The sequence below is a fragment of the Protopterus annectens genome, chromosome 9.part0 (assembly GCF_019279795.1).
Source record: "Protopterus annectens isolate FY-2018-M chromosome 9.part0, PAN1.0, whole genome shotgun sequence".
In the NCBI taxonomy this organism is placed as follows: Eukaryota; Metazoa; Chordata; order Ceratodontiformes; family Protopteridae; genus Protopterus; species Protopterus annectens.
Genome location: NC_056743.1, coordinates 1,059,648,979 through 1,059,669,681, shown reverse-complemented (window position 1 = coordinate 1,059,669,681; position 20,703 = coordinate 1,059,648,979). Strand labels below are relative to the sequence as shown.

General features: G+C 37.9%; 1 protein-coding gene across 2 annotated transcripts in view; it reads left to right on the top strand.

Moving 5' to 3' along the window:
- The window catches only part of HDAC7 (histone deacetylase 7), a 1,116,899-nt gene that overhangs the window by 1,080,200 nt on the left and 15,996 nt on the right, over positions 1–20,703 (top strand). For both annotated transcript variants that reach the window (XM_044083872.1, XM_044083871.1), the window contains exon 24: positions 16,425–16,575. In XM_044083872.1, coding sequence (XP_043939807.1) covers positions 16,425–16,575 — 151 coding nt within the window. The remainder of the gene's footprint in view (positions 1–16,424; positions 16,576–20,703) is intronic.

The window sequence follows — 20,703 nt, the reverse complement described above, 5'->3', positions numbered from 1 at the left end:
ACAGAATTTCTCAGGCCCAGAGTTCGCACCATGCCTAGGAAACCGATGACCAACATGCATTCTCAGGCCCCCATGCCACAGAAACAACTGCTTAGAATGGCTGAAGACCTTATTACTTTAATTAGGGGAAGCCAGCCTTCCCCCTCCAGAAGACCAAGACCTGATATTCCTTCTGATTCTTCAGATCATGATTCTGATGACTGATCCTTCTGAGTACCAGGACATACCTTTATCTACCTATGGGGATTCTAATGCAGAGGATTCCATTCTCTCTGCTTCCCCCACCAGAGGATTTTTCATTCGGTGAAACCCTGCATACTCTCAGAGAGCATTTCTGCTGGGAGTGCCAGGACTACCCACAGTCCAAAAAGAGACTCAGGGAATTTTTAAACTTGCCTCAGCACAGGCCTCTAGTTATCCCTCCTGTTCTGGAAATTGTAGATGATGTCTTCATGTAATCCAGTCTTACCCCTGATACTTTGCCACCAGCTCCCAGGAAACCTGACAGGTACTACAGAGTACCTGACTCTCACAAATTACTGTTTAAGAATCCTACTGCAGATCCAGAGACCATTTCCCAGGGACCTAAAGGCATTAAGGCTACTACAGCCAAAAACCCTACCCCTTTGGACAGGGATTCTAGGGCTTTAGACAGATGGGGTAAGAATGTACATACCTCTGCTACTCTTGCCATCAGGACCTGAAATTGCCAGTTTCACATGTTAACATATCAGCAACATATCATGGAACTAATTAAACAGAAAATTATGTTGATTCCTGATCATGCAGAACATAAAGATTTACAAGAGTTAATGCATTCTGCTAATCAAGTTGGAAAACATACTTTGCATTGTGGTTTTGATGCCTTAGAAGCATATTGCAGGGCTGCTGTCACTGGGTCTGTTCTTAGAAGGCATACTTGGCTTAAGGAACAATTCTTGCCAGACCATGTCAAAGCAAAATTACTAGATGCTCCATTAAACCATGAACGTCTGTTTGGCACTAAAGCAGAATAAGTCCTCAAAAAGATGGAGGAAAAAGCTAAATCTATGCAAATTGTTAAAGATTTCCTACAGGTACAGCCACCTAGAGTCAATAGGCATTGGTCTTCTAAAAACTGGTCTTTTCCACACCCTCCCAGACCTTCTCAGTCCAAACCAAGGGGCAGCAGACCACCAAGACTACAGTCTCAGGGTATACAGAGATCTAAACAATGGAGTGCTCCCACCTCAAAAACAGGGAGTAGTAAGGCACCATCCTATGGAAAAAGTTCACAATGACTTGTCCTTCATCCTTCCAAGCCTTGCTCAAGTACTTGCACCCTTAGGAGGAAAACTAGTCCTGCACGCAAAAAACTGGGAGTACATTACCCAGGACAGATGGGTCTTGAACATTTTATCCCAAGGATACAGATTCTACTTCCACTCACTGCCAACCCCAAGTGGATGGCTAGACCTCCCCCCAAACCAGTGGGCAGAGGCCCAAAAGCAAGTACATTTTCTTCTCAGTATCAAGGCTATTTAACCTGTCCCAGCAGAGCAAAGGGGACAAGGTTTTTACTCCAGACTGTTTCTGGTACCCGGAAAAGAAAATTCTTTGCCGCCTTATCCTGGATGTGTCTATTCTCAACACCTTCCTGGTGGTTCCAAGATTCAAAATGCTTCCTGTCCAACAGCTGCTTCCTATGCTAGCCAAGGACTCCTGGCTGGCCACTCTAGACTTAAAAGAAGCTTATCTGCACATCCCCATAAGGGACTCTTGCAGGCAATATCTACTATTCAGAGCAGGCTCTATGCACTATCAGTTCTCTGCACTTCCCTTTGGCTTATCTACTGCGCCCAGGGTATTCACAAAATGCCTAGCTCCAGCCATTGCATATTGCAGGCAGAGAAAAATTCAAATTTACCCATACTTGGACAATTGCCTGATTGAGACGGACAGTCAGGAATTGCTACTTCAGCACCTGACATTTGTAAAGAGACTTCTAACTTCACTGGGGTTTACCATCAACCAAAATAAATCACATCTGGTACCAAGCCAAAATATTGTATTCCTGGGAGCAAGCTTGAACACAACTTCCCAGATGACATTCCTCACTCCAGAAAAACAGATTTATTTGACAAACTACTTCAATCTACTGGCCACCCAAACCCAGCTATCTGCAAGAAAAATACTGCAAGCCCTAGGGTTCATGGCCTCTTGCATTCTACTAATTCCATATGCAAGACTACATATGAGGAAACTTCAGTGGTACTTAAAACGTCTCTGGTGTCAACATTCTCAGGACCTGGAAACAATGATTCCTATCATTCCTTGCCTAAGGACAGAGTTTCTTTGGTGGGCAGAGGCCTGCTACCACAACAAGTGACTCCGTTTCACTCAACCCCCCCCCCCCCCCGCCGCACAAACCGTAACAACAGATGCATCAGAATATGCATGGGGGGGCTCACATGGCAGGAAAATGCATTCAAGGCAAATGGAGCCCAAAACAAATGCACCTGCATATCAATCAAAAAGAAATGTTAGCTGTACAGAATGCACTGACAGCCTTCAAATGGATTTTTCTTCCAGGGTACTGTTGATAAAGACAAACAACACCACAGTTATGTGGTACATAAACAAGCAGGGGGGAACCTATTTCTACCTACTCTGCAGGTTAGCTATGGCTCTGTGGAACACAGCCTTGAGCAATCTAGTGCACCTGCAAGCTCAATTCCTGCCAGGCAAACTAAATTCACTGGCAGACAACTTAAGCAAAAATCTAATGGAGCCACACGAGTGGAAACTGGAACCCAAATCATTCAAGCTTCTGATCCACAAGTGGGGGGCACCAGAGGTAGACATCTTTGCTTCCCCACAGAACTATCAATTGAGCAAGTATTGCACCAGAACTCCCCACAGCCAAGTATGGAAAGTGTGTCCCCTGTTCTTTACATGGTAAAACCTCTCAATCTATGCCTTTCCCCCTCTGCCCCTCCTCTCGAAGGTTCTACTAAAGATCAGACAGGACAAGCCAAGGACAATCCTGATTGCACCAGACTGGCCACGCCAGCACTGGTACCCACTTTTGCGCAGTCTGACAGTAGTGCCACCATGGGACCTGCCTCAGACCCCTTCCATGCTGTCCCAGCAGAAGGGCCAGATTTTGCATCCTCAGCTGCAAACCCTGAACCTAGCAGCCTGTCTCATCCCCTGAGCACATCACCAGCAACCCTCAGTAAACAGGTGCTGGATGTCATCCTTGAGGCAAGGAGGCCTAGTACAAGGAAATCCTATTCAGAAAAGTGGAAAAGATACTGTTCTTGGAGCCAGTCTCAGGGAATGGACACAGTTGTGCCGAACTTACCTCAAATACTAACTTACCTAACAGAACTGCTCCACAAAGGCATATCCTTCTCTTCAATTAAGATTCATGCCTCTGCCATCTGAACTCATTGCAGTACTGAGCCACCCCTCTTTTCTCACCCTCTGTTCAAACAGTTCCTGAGAGGAGCCAAAAATTTAAGACCCCCCTCCCCCCCAACAGAGCTGCCAGTCCAGCCTGGGACCTTAACTTTGTACTGGAGAAACTCACGCTTCCTCCCTTTGAAACTGCAGCTACAGCAAAGTTAAACTTCCTCTCTTGGAAAACAGCCTTACTTTTAGCCATCACTTTAGCAAGAAGAGTTTCTGAGTTGCAGGCTCTTATGGCCGTGGAACCCTTCATTACCTTCCATGTGGACAGGGTTTCCCTCAGGACTAACCCATCATTTATGCCCAAGGTGGTATCTAGTTTGGCTTTAAACCAATCCATTCATTTTCCAACCTTTTTCCTTAATCCTCAGAATAAAGGGGAAAGGATCCTGCACTCCCTGGACATGCACAGGCAGCTTAGGTTCTACCTGGACAGGACTAAACCTTTCAGACAATCGGACCAGCTGCTAGTCAGCTTTTCTGCAGGGGCAGAGGGCAAGGCCATTTCAAACAAACCATTTCTAAATAGATAGCACACTACATCCATTTCTGCTACAAACACCATGGATAACCTACCCCGCAGGGGATCAGAACTCATTCCACTAGGGCTACCTCAACCTCAACCTCTACAGCATTTCTCAGGGGAGTCCCTACCAGGGACATCCTGGAAGCTGCAACCTGGAGTTCTGTACGCACCTTCACCAAGCATTACCACTTACTTGTCTTTTCTAAATCCAGAGCTGGATTTGCCACAGCATTCTTACAAGGCCTGCTAGCCAGCCCTAATGCTTCTTAACTGCCTCCACCCCTCCTCAGCTTTGAGAATCAACCCAAGTGTGATGACTGCAACAGTGAAACACAAAGAACATAGTACATTTGTGTGCACTTACTATAAATGTAGATGTTCGAGTGTATTCACTGTTGCATTCCTGGTTGCCCTCCCTCCATCCCCCTGACTTCTCTATACTTTCTACCTGTCCTTTTTTTTTTGGCCATATCTTATAACAATGGTATTTACTTTTTACTGGCGGTGTTTCAAACCATGTAATTGCCTCCTATTTTGGGGGCTCCTGACATCTGGGGCAAGAAAAACTGATGTAATGGCGTCAGCTGTATGTTTTATACCCCTGATGACCTGACGTCATGGAAGAAGCGACACCATCTGACACAAAAATCCCAAGACTCTGGTATTTGGGCCGACTGAGGGCTACCTGCAGGCAGATAACCCAAGTGTGATGACTGCAATAGCGTATACACTCGAACATCTACATTTAGGGTAAGTATACACAACTGTACTTTCTGCTGCCTGTCATTTTAGTTATGCATTTTAAATAAGTCCTTACTTGGGTTTAGGTTGCCACTTAGTTCCAGGGGAACAATTTCTGGAATATGTAATATGTTTTTTTATTACCACCTCTAGGCATAGATATGGAGTTTGGGTTTGTTCATAAAGTATCTTCTGTGGTTTTATCTCACGATCTTTGCTTGCTCAGCCATGATCAAATCCTATATCGGGTGCATGGCTGCTGATCTATCCATTTTGAGACATGTTGCCACAAAGGTGCATTCCTTTCTGGACTTGTAACTGATTGTTTTTTCATAGCCCAGTAAGGGCCACTTTACAGTGTTGCCCATTTTTAGGGAATGTCTGATGGTCAAGTGGCATGTTTTGATTCACACAGTGCTCAATGTATGATAGTGTGGGGGGGGGGGGGTCATGGCTAAGATGGTGACAGGCTAACAGCTTAGTTTCTCAACTCTGCTATTTGAGTTATATTTCTGACAGGAATTATACATTTTTTGATGTCATAGACTCCTCAACTTGGAAGATTATCTTCTTTTCAAGATTCTGGAAGACAATATTTGTAATATATCTTTTTTAATTTTTTTGCAAATTCCTGTCAAAATTTAAACAGAAAATATTTTGCCTGTTTTTCAAAATGGGCTTACACCAAATCTAACTCAGAGGACTTGTCTTTGAAGAAGGAACTATAATCACTTCTTAATAGCATACATGATGTTTCTGAAAAAGTACACAAAATGGGCAATGCGCTAGACAATTTCAAACAAAAAAAATGCACAAAACAAATGAAACAGTTACATGACATAATGCAGCAGAGGATGTAGATCACAAGTATGGAAGAGGCACTTAATGGCATTGAAGGAAGAGTCTCAGAAGAAGAAAAGAATATTAATTTTTTATTAAAACAAAATGCACGCTTACTAAATAAATTAGATGGTGTTGAAAATAGATCTAGAAGGAACAATATACACATCTGTAGTCTACCTGAAATAATAAGAAGGAGAAAGTGAGGTTAATTTTCTGACATCTTGGCTCCCTAAGACTTTAACTCTACCAAAATCTTTATAATATGGTATTGAAAGAGCCCATATTTCTCTAGTGGTCCCTTCATCATCATCATCATCATCATCATCATCATCATCAAAAAAAAAGCTAATAGAAACCCAAGATCCATAATTGGGAGATTTTTTCCTGTCAAGGTAAGAAGTTTGTTTTAAAAACTGCTTGGTCAAATTCTCCAATTAAATTCAGTGAGAGCATAATAAGATTTGACCATGACTTTTCTTCAGCTGTTATTTTGAAAAGTAAAGAATTTCTTCCCTTAATAAAAGAGTTGAAGAGGAAGCAAATTAAAGTGCATTTATTAGTCCCAGCCAGATTTAAAGTTTTTCTTACAGAAGGAACTAAAACTTTTGAAACTCTAGATTTGGCTATTTCCTCCTTAAAACCAAATAACATTTTGGAACAAACAGAAGAAAAGGAATGGAGCAATAGTTCCCTGAAAAGACAACCTGAAAAAAGTGGATACAAAGCTACTGACAAGAAGAAGAAGAAATTAAAAGACAAATATTTATCTTTTGATTGCTTTTTTGTGCTCCATTTATTTTATATTCGTATATCCTTAGCTCTGCTTATTATACATCAGTAATCTACAACTGATACAAGCAAAAGGGTAAAATGATTTGCATTAATACATCATTTTTATAGCATTATCAACAGTGATTAGTATTCAGTTAAATACTGTTTAAAAACATTCTATTACATATAAGTAAGGAGTAAGTAATGTTTATTTATTTTCTTTGTCTCTCTCTCTCTCTCTCTCTCTCTTTTTCTTTCTTTATCTTTTTCATTTGCGTTTGTGGCTGTGTGCATCTTTGCTTTGAATAGGTATTCTGTGGGATATACTTTTCATGTCATAGTAAGTTAGTAATATAGTGATTTTTTGGGGCTGTGTGTTTTTTAGATGGCCAGTTATGTTTGGATGAGCATTGGATGACCATAATATATATTTGCAGCATAAGTGAAGTTGTTGCGAGTGGCATACTTTTTTCTTTAATTTCTTTGTTTTCTTTTATAATTGGGGTTGTAGGATTTTGTGGTAGTGATGGCTTAGAGGGTATCTAACGTGTGTAGTGACTTGCATTTTAGAAGTTGCTCTGTATGGGTTGGGTTTTTTCACTTAGATTTGCGAGTGAGTTAGTTTTTCTTCAATAATCAGAGATGAACTTGAGACATACCTGGTGTCACCCCAGAGTTTTTTCTTTGGTTCAGGTTGTGTAAGTCTTCCCACCGGGGTTGTGAACCAGACAAGGCTTTTTTTAATTATTTTTTCTTCCTTCTTTTTTTTTTTTTTTGGCTTCTAGGCTAATACAGGATTGTGTGGATGCTTGAGGTGAAAACAAGATGGCAGAGTACTGCCTTCAAGCTTAGGGTCAAAGGTTACATAGGCACCAATCCTGGTACAACTTTAAAGTGATATCTACCTTCAAGTTTAATATTACATAAAATAGGACATTTGGAAAAAGCAGTGAGTGGCAGAGGATTGGGGATTCAAAGGTACAATGAGAAGCTTTGTGGTATCTATAAAACATTTATTGTTTGAAAAGTCAAAGAAATAAATTTTTCAGAACTATTTTTAAGCCCAAATATATATTGTATTAAAATTGAAGAATTGCATAACTGTTTTTGAGTTAAGTAGATATTTAAGAGGCATTGAAAACAAAAAGAGGGGGGAGAAGAAAAAGGGAAAATATATCATTATTTTTAGAATCAGAACAGTTATATAAATTGTTAGATCTAATACCTGATGTTAGTACACTGAGTTATCTTCTGATACTTTTTACTGGGATCACTGTTGTAGTTTAGTATGTAGGGTATTACAGATGTGTAGCGTATAGAAATATGACTACATGACCTATCACTTGAGATTTTGGATTTTTCTCACTGTGGGTCAGCATTCCTCACTCTGCAAACTTCAGTAACACTTATGGCACCATGGGGGAGAGGCTTCATTGTTCAGTTTCTTTTTTTGCCTCATTCAGTGATTAAATGTTTGTTGGTCCCATCAAGATAAATTCTAAAACAGCAAAATGAGCCCAAATTGGGACTCATGTTTTTTTTATTAAGTTACTTTTTGATTGTGAAATGAAGATCTTTCTGTGACTTTTGATATTTTTTTGTGAAGCTTACATTTGAAAGTCTTTTTTAGTGCTTAGATGACACTAAAAGATCTCAGACTTCATAATATTGTTAATTAATTGTTGGATGGTTATGGTTAAGCTAATAATAATTTAGAGATATGGCTCAGGAGTATAGATATTTTGTGAAGGTCTTGAAGGTTGAAAAGTATAATGCCTGGCTAAAATATATATTTCACAGTTGTTTCTGATACTCAGAGATGTCTTACAGACTGACATACGTTTTTGAAGTTGTTTTTCTTGACCCTTCTTTAAGACCAATGATTACTGATGAAAGACTGAACAATGACACTTGGTAAATTGTGATTGAAGTTTAAAGTAATTTTAAATGAAAGAGTTATTTGACTAGTTAAACCGCATTGTGTTTCATAATACATGTGCAAGTAACATTTTCAAACTGAAAGATGTCAAAGGAAATTATACTGCTTAATTTCAAGATTCTACTTTTTTAGATTCATTTAAGTTGCCATTCTTATTATTGGGTCATCTAGCATATAATACAATGATGTCTAATGTTGTTAGTAACATAGTCCTTAACTACTGAATGGGAATTATATTGTATATATCTATTTCTTAGTAAAGATATAATAGCACTGTTCTTTTTTGAACTCGCACCATTTTAAGCGCATACATGCACACGCAAACCCATATAATCTTAATTATTATTATATAAGCTCATAAGATATTCTTTAATATAGTGAGTTGCAGATTTATTTTGAATATTAACATTTATTGCTCATTTCTTGATATTTGACTGATAATTTACTTTCTGTATAAAGTGAATCCTTGGATATCTACAGAAGAGGTGCGTTTTAGAGGAGACTTTAGAGGGAAAACTTGAATAGTAATGCTATTTAGACACAGGGTTTTAAACCTCAAAGAATGTTTTTTTTTTACTTTTTATTTAAATGTTTAATATAAGCCACGGTGATGCAATAGTTAGCGTTGTCACCTCACAACAAGAGGTTCTCTGGTTCAATTCTTGGCTGGAGTGCCTGTACGGAGTCTGCATGTCCTCCCCGCGATCAAATTCACTTTAAAAGACATGCAGGTAGGTGTGTGCATGAGTGGGTGTTCCTTCCTTGAAGGTTGGGTGCCGGGCTGGCAACTCAATACCATAAAAATTAATTGCCAGTCATTAGTGGACCGGAGTTCCGCTGTGGTGACCCCTAACCGGGAAAAGCCGAAAGACAGTTTAGTTTATCTCAGTGTTTAACTATATATAATTTGGTGTCTAGGAGCATTAATAATGTCAGCTTCTTGGATAAACATATACAATCATTTTCCGTCATATTTTTTCTTTTCTGTATTGTTAGCATATGGCTAACTATATTTCTACTGATGCGTTATGTATGAATTACATTTTTATTGATAACGGTTTGAGTAATTGTTGTAAAAGGGGGAGTTTAAGCAAATATCTAAAAATGTTTAATGGTCAAGTTGTATTTTTAAAAGAGACATTTATTACAAGAAGACATTAATAGACTTAATGCTAACAATTATTCAGTACTTGTTGGCTCGCATTATAAACAGAAAAAAGGGGTGTTGCAATTTTATGGAAAAATTTTGTATTAATGCCTAAAATCATAAATTTATACAAAGATAGATCTGTGATGTTTTGTCTTGTATCTTTGGAGATAAATAGGAATTCCACTTTGATAAACCTTTACTGGATTCCTGGGTTAGGAATTAAAGCGGTTAGCCAACAGTTTGAGCAGATTATACAACATTCTAAAGGGAGTATACGTTTAGCTGGTGACTTTAATTGCAATTTGAATGATTGTGATACTAATTCAGCAAATAAGCATAGGAAACCACAGTCATCCAAAGCATTATTAGGCTTTATATATTTGTTTAATATTAAGGACATAAATGAATTTGGAGAGAGAAATTCATTTTTTTACACACTGTTCACATAGGTATGGTACTCAATCAAAAATAGATAGAGTATATATTTTCAAGTAATATAACTGGGAAAATAGATAGTGTCACATGCCCTTTATCTGACCACAATGCAATTATGTTTGAATTGAAAATGAATACAAAACGAAGTGCCTCTGTTAGTAAAATACCATCATATGTAACTAACCTGAAAGATTTTAAAGAATTTCATAAGAAGGAAATTCAATCCTTTATAAATGTAAATTTAATAGAGGATATATCCGAGATTTATGTGTAGGATTCTTTCAAATCATATCTGTATGGTAAAGTTCTAACCTGGTATATTAATAAGAAAAAATAATGAAATAAACAATTGTTGGATTTACAAATGAAGGTCATTAAACTAAAATTAGATATCCAGAAAGGAATAAAGGCCTAACAAAAGATCTTGATAAGATGTATAAAAATATTTAGACACACTACATCATAAAACTATGATTAATTTAGTGAAGATTAAAATGAACTCTTATTGTATGAGTCCTATAAACCAGTGTAGATTAACAGACAGAACAAACAAGATTATTAAATCAAATCAGAGAAAAGAAGTCTATATTCCAGGAACTAAGAAAAAGGTGCCAGATTTCGAGGGCATTTTAGAGGCATTTAGAACACTTTAATTCAATCAACTTGTATGGCACAGTAATGGAGCCACAAAAAATAAAATACTTTTTTTTTTCTGAAACATATAAAAAAAGTTAATTCAATAACAAAGTTAATAAATAAGCTAATTTCACTCTCAGAAGTAAAATCTCAACTTAATCAATTAAAATTAAATATAGCATCTGGGAGTGACGGTATTATTCCAGAGATTAATAAATTATTACCAAAAGAAGCCTTTGCATTATTGTTACAAGCCTTTGCATTGGCTAAAGAAGCAAAAAATATTCTTCTGTCATGGAGCTGTTCATTCATTTCCCCAATACTAAAGTCGGACAAAGATAGAAAGAATGCTTAGCTTACAGGCCAGTATCCCTATTAAATATTGACTATAAGATTTTTATGGCAATGCATGCTAACAGAATTGAGCAGTTTTTGCCTTTGTTGATAAGATAAAGGTCAAACTGGTTTTGTACTGAATAGAAACATACAATAATATTAAAATAATTCTTACGGTAATTGATTATGTTAATGTTACAAAAGGAAGCATAAATATCGTAAGTTTAGATATTAATAGTGTCTTTGAGTTAGTTCACTTGGATTATTTACTGTTAGCTGTGGAGGAATATGTTTTTTTCACAAGATTTTATTAAATTAATCAGAATACTATATGAAGATTATTTTGCTTATGGAAAGGTTTAACTGTATACATCTAGACCAATTGCAGTTACCAAAGGCACTAAACAGGGATAGGTTCATCATAGGTTCATAGGATGATGCTAGGCTATTGTCCCGGAGGCCCTTGTATAGCTAGCCAACAATTTTGTCCATGTTTCCTCAAAGTCAGCACCTGTTTCCCCTGTCCAGCAGGGGCACAGGTGGGATCCCAAGGGTATATTTTCTGTTTCCCATCCAGTCTTACAGGTTCCTCTTAAAGAGGGCTGGAGTGGTACACTGCTTGACATGGAGAGGAAGTCTAGTCCACAAATGGGGGGAGTCTTTGGGACACAAATCTATCCCTCCAACAAGTTCTACTAATGTCACAGTTCAGGTTAAAGCTTTGCTTGTGGGTTGCATGAGTGGAGTTTGTCTTACTGATATGCAACAACTCCATCAAGGCTGGGTATGAGATGACCTTGTATGCCAGACACAGGCCACCTCTGAGCAGTCTGTATGAGACTAAGTAGAGGGGCAGGGCTTTTAGTCTATCTGTATAGGATAGGTGTTTGAGACCCTAGATTTTCCTGGTCAGGAACCTTTGTGGTCTCTCCAGCTACTGCATGTGCTTGGCAAAGTACAGCCCGAAGGGGGAATTGTACTCTGAGTCTGATAAGGGAGGAATACAGTGATGTTATGACCTCCTTGTTCCGGGATGAAATACCCTTATTTATGAGGTGGGCCATGTAGAAATCCTTCTGTACAACTGAGGCAACGTGGTGGTCAAAAGTCAGGTTGCTATCAACGTGGGTGTCCAAGTCCCTCACAACTGATTTGCGTACTTAGTACGTTGTTATTAATGTGATAATTAGTGGGGATGCCATTTTCCCCAAAGGGGATAATGATGCATTTCTTGGCATTCGGTTTGAGGCAATGCTTCTGGCACCAGTCATTAGTTTGGATAAGGCCCTCTTGGAGGATGTTCACATCACTAGGGGAATTTGACAGCACCCAGCTTGCAGTCATCTGCAAACCTGGTCAGCCACAGACCACTGGTTTTGGCTTACATCTCAGAAAAGTATATCCCAAACAGTAGAGGCCCCAAGACCGATCCTTGGGGTACACCACTCATTATGGGTGTGCTACTAGAGGTGGCTTCTCTGCTTTGACTGAGTGGGTTGCATCAGTGAGCCAGTTAGCTACCTATCTGGTAACATATGGGGTTGATGCCTAGCTGGGAGAGTTTATCTATTATACCCGAGTGGAGAATAGTATCAAAGGCTTTGGCTAGATCAAGGTAGGCGGTGTGCACCGTCTTCCCCTTGTCCATGGCTCTGGTGACTGAAGAAGTTGACCAAGTTTAACAGGCATGATCTCCCTTTGACAAAACAAAACCAAACTGTGTGGGGTCAAGCATTTGGATGTTTCCAATGTCCTTGTTTATAAGGTCCATGATGATGCATTCCATGGCCTTGCAGATTATGCTAGTTAGGTTGATGGGTCTGTAATTGCCTGGGTCAGTGGATGCTCCACCTTTGTGTAGAGGGATGACAGTGGCTGTCCTCCATTCAGCTGGGATGAAGCCAGTGCTCAGGCTTTGGTTGAATAGGGTGCCTAATGGAGCTGATGGCTCATGCCTGAGTTCATGTAGGATACAGCCAGGGATGTTATCAGATCCCATGGAGACTGTATTTTTTGCCTTCAAGAGGGTATTAAAGTCCTGCTCCCTGGTGATGAGTGGAGGGGGGCAGGTGCTAGGGATGTCCTGATTTACCGATGGGGGTACAGGAGGGTGAGGTTTTCACTGCATCGGTCTGCCTGCAGGTTGGCTATATCTATGGCGTTTGTGTATGTGGTGTTATTGACCACCAGTTGTGATCAGATTTGGGTGTTACCTTTGACATTGCAGATGCCCATTGTCTCCATTGTTACTTGCTTTGGTCATAGAACCATTTTGAGAGTGTTGTCAGATTTAACTCAACATTAAAGGGTAAGCATTACATTCCAAAAATGCATTTGTTTACAGATGATATTCTCTTTACCTTTAATGACTACTGCAGTTAATTACAAGCTTTGTTTGAGACAATGGAACTCTTCCAAAAGATTTCAGGTCTTAAATTTAATAATAATAAAACTAAAATATTACTTGTAAACTGTGTAAGAAAAACATGGATAAGAAGTTTTCTAAATATATAGTTATAGGTAACATAATTAAGTGTCTAGGGATTACAATATTAAATGAGATTAATGAAGTACTAAAGATTAACTGTATCAATATTTTAAATAAGATAAAACAATTTATGGATAGGTCGAATATATATATAAAGATTAACTGTATCAATATTTTAAATAAGATAAAACAATTTATGGATAGGTCGAATATATATATATATATATATATATATATATATATATATATATATATATATATATATATTTTTTTTTACAGTAGAGAATATTTTTTTAATTAAAATGCTTATATTTCCAAAAATGTTACATTATATACAAGCCATTTCTCTTCCTTTATCTAAATAATATATACACCAGTTTAATAAAATAATGTTAAACATTTTGTGGTATCCCAATAAACCTAGAATAGCATTAAATCATCACTTAAAAAATGGACATCTGGTAGAATTAGTCTCCCAGATGTAAAAATGTATGCTTTCTCTTCTGTTATTAAGACAATAATGTTATAGTTAAATCCTTGTTATAATGCTAGGTGGAAATAAGTACAGTAATGTATTTGGTTAAATTCAAATCATTCTTTGACAGTTAAATTTAGGAACATTTTTATCCAATAATTTTTATTGGTTGGTAAGGGAATATGATTTGGAGTACAAAAATAAACATATAGTAAATGCATAATTAATACATTAAACTTATTTTAAAAATATCTAAATAAAAAGCCAGAACTCAGAGCATGGTCATTTTTATTATACCCTATAGCCTGTACTCAGAATAACATCAACACCTTTGATGCCTCTAAAATTGCTATATTTAGCAGAAAAAAAACATATTAGCATCTATTAATGAAATCTGGAAAGGTTATTTCAATGGAGTATATTATGAGTAAATATGATATAAGTAGTGAAATGTGGTTAGATGTACAGACTTTAAGGCAGTCTGCTATAAATAAATTAGACTCAATGCATATAAAAATTAAATATACTATTCCTAATTTTATAGAATTTATGATTATTATAAGAAACCAAACAGCCACTGTAAAAGGGTACCCATCTAAAAATATATAAAGTAATCAAAAATACAAAATTGTACTATAAAGATAATTTTTGGGATTATTGTGAATCAATTAATCATCTTCCTAGTGAAAATGATAAAAAGTTAATGCTAATTTCTTCAAAGCAGACAACTTTGTTGTTGCAGTGGAAGTTCTTTTCATTAAAATTTATAAACAGGACCTTTATTATGCCTCATAAAAAGGAATTAATGTTTAAGCAAGATATTCTGTGCTGGAGATATAAATTACAACTGAAAGCAAATTGGGAACATGTTTTACAAATGTAAATAGCTTCAAACATTTTGGAAAAAAATGAATTTTTTTTTCTGCAAACTGTTTTTGATGGTAAATTACAGTTAACTAAATCTTTGATTTTATTCAATATTCCAATACCTAAATGTGTTTACAGATCAAAATATTCACTATTATGGACTTTTGTTAGCTAAAGCGCATAAAGTAGTTATTATGGACTGGAAGAGTGAGACTTCTCCATCGATTAGAGAATTTAAAAATATTGCACTTAATGTTTCTCAGCTGGAACTGTCTACAGTTAAGATGAGAACGGATAGATTAATTTCGTATTACAACTCCTTGTTAAAAGTTCTACAGATACGAGATTTGACTGTAACCTGATATGAAATAGAAACATATTCTGAATGACTGATAATTGTTTTTGTGTAAGTAGACACCTGTGTAAATAGTTGTATTTATTGTTATGAAGTTTTTCAATTTGAGTGATTAATTTGAATTTTATATTCCTCATTCTCTGTTTGTCAGTGTGTTGCTAGAAAGGTGCTTCATGTCCATCAGAATGAATGCAACAAGTAGGTCGTATATCATTTACATAGCAAGTAACTGAAGCTCTCCACAGTGCAATAAGTGCACCAGTCCCATTCATGTCCCAGTACTCTGTGGCAACTGGAGTTGTACTTACAGTTCTAAGCTTTAATAAGTAATTGTAACTAAGAAATTCAGAATTATCCTCTTGCATCAGTGTGCTAAAGTGCAAGTCCTTACTTCCTGCCTTTCTTTCTGTTATGTATGTTAGAGTCCCTAGTCATATTACCTTTCTGCCACTCTGTTCCGATACATGTTGTCAGAAGGGGTAGTTCTAACACTGCACTAACTCTATATGTTACTGATCTGGTTTTGTGTCTCATGCTGGGAAAATTATGGAAAAAGTATGGAAGGTGGCAGGGAACTTATAGATAAGTAAACTGGTCCTTCTTATTGTAACTGTGTGAGGGGTGGTCAAGGGGCCTCACTGCCTTTGCTATATAGTAATATATTGTTGGGTAATTGCAGATGGGAATAGAAACATGCCTCATTATATGGGTAGATTGAGAAATGATATGGCTGCATATTACGGAGCAATATTTGAATAGATATGGGGGAGGGGTAGTTTGTTAAAGAGAAATTGAGCTGTTGTTTTGTAGTTTAAAAAAGCATTATGGGACTCTGGCTGAGGAAGAAATCTTTTCAGTCATTAAAGTGCATAGCTATATCATTAAATAGATAAGAGCAGTTGTAGAGGTAGTGATGTAGGATTTGGAATTCTTTGATGAAAGCATGGATTATCAAGTTTGTGTGTGCATAAGCATCGTTGTGTGTTGTGGTATGTTGCAATCCAGAGTGTACTAAGCTGTGTTGGCATAAATGTCCAGGATCATACTATGGGAGTGGAATCGTTTTCCATGGATGGTTTGTGTGTGTGTGTGTGTGTGTGTGTGTGTGTGTGTGTGTGTGTGTGTCTTTGTCTTTGTCGTAAATAGACTATTTGGAGGGTACTATATGAGATACTGCATCATAACCATAGAAGTATTCCTTTTAAAGCAATTTGAACTTGTACATGGGTTTGAGAGCAGGAGGTTTTGTAGATCAATGATTAATTTTTGGAAATGTGCTTCCATAACTCAGACATGTCAAAGAGCTTCTCAGAAGATTTAAGTTGCAGTAATTGATACACCCATGTTCTACTTCTTGCGATACTGGAGCACTTGCTAAATTATTTTCACTCTTCTTTTTTTCATTTTAGGTAAATACTGGAAGGTAGTGCAGCGATTTGCTCCCACTATAGGGTGCTCATACTTAGAAGCCCAAGCACATGACAGAGAAGAGGCTGAAACTGTCACTGCATTAGCATCGCTATCTGTTGGGGTAACCCAAGCAGCCACTCAGCAGAAAAGGTGAGTAAGACACTGCTGATATGTAAAATGAGATGCTAGATGACTAACTTCTCTTCAGACATGGCTACCTGATGTCTTAATGCTCTTCTTGCTTTGGTAGGACATCTGCCTGTTATGTACAATGCTCCCCTCTTACTGCCAGTTGTACAGACATTTGTAACAAGTGTAAAAAAATGATTTGAAGGTGTTAGTGAATGCTTATTAAGTACATGTGCCGGTGTACAATCCACTAAACAAAGGTTTGCTGATTTTCAAAACTGATCTGGAAAGTTTTATTTGATAAGAACTTATTTTAAGTATATATTGTGAAATATCCATGCCTGGGTCTGCAGGATATAGCCCATCCTCAGCTTTTTAGGTTTATTACTGTACCAGCCATGTGGCAGCCATGGTGGTGCAGCGGTTAGCATTGTCGCCTCACAGCAAAAGGTTTTCCGGTTCGATTCTCAGCTGGGGTGCCTTCTGTGCAGAGTCTGCATGTCCTCCCTGTGGTCACGTGGGTTTCGTCCAGGTGCTCCGGTTTCCTCCCACATCCCAAAGACATGCGTGAGTGCGTACATGTGTGTGCCTTCCATGGAAGGTTGGGTGCCGGGCTGGCAACACAACACCGTAAAACTCTACTGCCAATCATGAGCAGACAGGTGATCCGCTGTGGCGACCCCTAACCGGGAAAAGCCGAAAGAAGAAGAAGTATTTTCACCCATGTGTAGTACTGCTGTTCTGACCATCAGGAGTTGAGCAAATTTAAATAAACACAGCAATCTATAAATGTTTTACAGGTAAATATTTTATATTTTATTACCTGGCTAGTGATTAACAGCACCAGAAAGTTCAGTGTATAACTGCTAATTGTACTAAGCGGTGGCAGACAGAAAAATTGGCTTTTGGGTTACTCTGACAAAGTTGTCTATATGCTCTTTTCCACTGTGCTGTATTCGAGCTTGGTCTGATACATGCTTGTGGCTTGAGTTGTCATTTTATGTAAGAGTAATGACCTTTTTTGGTGAGTACAAGCCTAAAAGTTTTGATGGCATAAAAAGCAAGATATAGTATTAATAAGGTACAACAGAATGTAGATTGAAACCATACCTCTCATCTGTCCAGATTTGCACAGAATGTCTAGATGTTTGGTTCATATTTTTGGTCTTCATGAAATTTGTGGTTTTCTGGCAAAACATCGAGGAGTGAAGTCACTAAACAATGACAGACATTTGAGTTTCAGACTTCATAATCTTCACAAAATGCATGCTAATGCAAAACCTGTTATTCTAGCAGCTTTCTAAATTTATATGAGCAATATTTAAAGTCTGCCCCAGGGGCGGCACAGTGGCACACCATATAGGTTTGTTGCCTCACAACAAGAGGTTCCCCGATTTAATTCTTGGCTGGTGTTCTTTGCAGAGGCTGCATTGCCTTCCTGTGTTCATGTGGGTTTCCTCTGGGTGCTCCTGTTTCCTCCCACATACCAAAGACATGCAGCAGGTTGATTGGATACATGTGAATGTGTGTGGTGTGGAAGAACTACAGCAGCAGGGCTAGCCACCCAGCAGTGTATACATTGGCTCTAGATGATTCTCACTGTCGAAGTGACACACAGACGTCTTGTACAGAAATGGGCAAAAGGGGTTGTGGATGGATGGATTTAGTCTGCCACTGATTTAGGGCCCAAAGTAGCCATGTATGTCTGTCATGCAGACAGAGCTGTAACATATTTCTAGAATTCCTTTGTTATTTTATGAAGTGGTCATTCCTGTTAACCACTTTAATAAGACAAGCATAACTTTTATTTCACTCTGTTCATGTTAAATTGCCAGCCAGTCTGAAAGTTTGTTTATGCATCCAGGGTAAAGTATTTTCCACTTATTTCAACATTTTCTTGAATATAAATCATGACTGCAGTTTTCTGTCCCCACTTGATTGCCACTTACTAGACCTAGACTGTGTACAGAAAATGATGACCGTATCTGGTCGTAATCCTTTAAGCAGTTTGTAATAGAGTTCGTTTTTGTTTCATTTTGTACTTCACTAGCATGGTTGTAGGAAACTTAAGATACAGCAGCAAAGCGATGTGTGTGTATCTGCAGAGGCCATAGCTAGGTGCTGCACATTTGAGACAAGCATTTTGGGATTCTGTAGCTGAACAATCTGCAGATTTTCTGGTTTGTAGAGCATGGCATCTGTCTATTTGTGATGTATTTGGATGGCTGTAGAGAGCATTTCAGGCATTTTGCTATGACTTTTTGACTATATATTAGTATTTATACTTCTAGGAGAAATTTGACCTGGGCATCGGGAAATATTATCAGAACAGAAGTATAGACTATATTAACAGAATAGATAAAACATTGTTTTATGTTATATGGGTTATATGGCGTGAAAGAGTAAATGACATTATGTTTAAAGATAAATGGATTTTAGCAACAATATTAAGTAAATCAGATGGTGGTTATGGAAAAAGGGTTGGGAGTTCAATAGGGATGAAAATTTTGTATGATTGTAAAGGAAATTATGAATATGTGTAAACAGCTTTGGATGTTTATATATTTTTACATTCTTAAATATTTATAAATATGTAAATATTTTGTAAATAAGAGTTCTTTTTGTATATAAATAAAGGACCCCTATTTTCGATATGTGCTGTTTGATCTTTTACATCTGCCTGAAATACCACCAACTTAAGCAGATATGGCCTCGGTTTAACATCTCATCCGAAGTACAACACACTGGGGAGTGCAGAATTAGACTTTTTACTCAGTGACTTAACAGGCACATGTTGCACTGATATACAGATCTAGTGAAACAGTTCTGTTACATGCATCTTTATTACAGTTCCATTTGTGCAGATTCTGAAATGTTTATTTTGTGCTAGCCTTTGTTTAAAACATTGCTTTCTCTCATTCTTCGCATCTTTTGTTGCAAGGAAATGAAAGCTTAAATAATCATCCGATAATGACTTGCATTGCATTGCATTTTAGAAGCTTTCTTTATACTTCAGAGATTTTTGCAAGTCATTCCTTATTCATAACTTAGGATTTGAAGCAAATCACCCATCACATTAATAGCTGGAGGGCTGAAGTATTGCAGATGTTGTTGCTTCAGGTGTAGCATTCCATAGTTTATTTAAAAAGGGTTAATTATTTTGAAAAATCAGTTTGTTATGAATATTTCAGTACATTTTCAGAGAAGTGAAACTTGAAGTGCAAATTGTATTATATCAAGTTCCACTTTTTTCTGTGCTTTTGAAAGTTTTCAGTGCAGTTGTCTGTGTGGGGGTGAAGTATGCATAAGGAATGACTGAGTTCTGTTTTAGAAACCAAGATGTTTAAAGGCTTTTTTGGCACAGCCTCAGTGAAGGCTCAAAATTAAAACCAGAAACATCCTCAGATGAAAGTAGAGGCCTTACTGTGGAGTAAAGAACAGAATACTTTGCTTATATTTTGAAAATGGGACAATCTGTGTGGTCTGCTAATTAATTGTCAATAATGAGAAAGAAGTAATTCATAGATAGGTATTCATGCTTGCTTGGAGACTAATGCAGCATAATGGAGTGCAAGTATTTTTTTACTTCCAGGCAATGATCCTTCAAAAATAGTGGACAATACTCGAGGCACAAAATATTGTATCAAAGCTATATTGTCCTGTTCAGGTCAGTAGTGAACTTAAGTTTATGCAGTGTGAGTGGCAATATCAGGTGCCCCATGAGTAGGAAATAAAGTTACATATAATAAGGAGAGCTAAGGGGCGGCCGCGGTGGTGCAGCGGTTAGCTTTGCCGCCTCACAGCAAGAGGTTCTCTAGTTCGGTCCTCGGTTGGGGTGCCTTCTGTGCGGAGTCCTCCCTGTGGTCATGTGGGTTTCCTCCCACATCCCAAAGACATGCTGTAGGTGGATTGGACACTCTAAACTGGCCCTTGGCGTGAGTGTGTGCATGTGTGTGTGCCTTCTGCGGAAGGTTGGGCACCGGGCTGGCAACTCGACACCGTAAAACTCCACTGCCGATCATGAGCAGACAGGTGATCCACTGTGGCGACCCCTAACCAGAAAAAGCCGAACCAAGAAGAAGAAGATAATAAGGAGAGCTAAGTAGGTTGTAATGGTTGCCAGTGTGATATGAAATGAAGAATATTGCT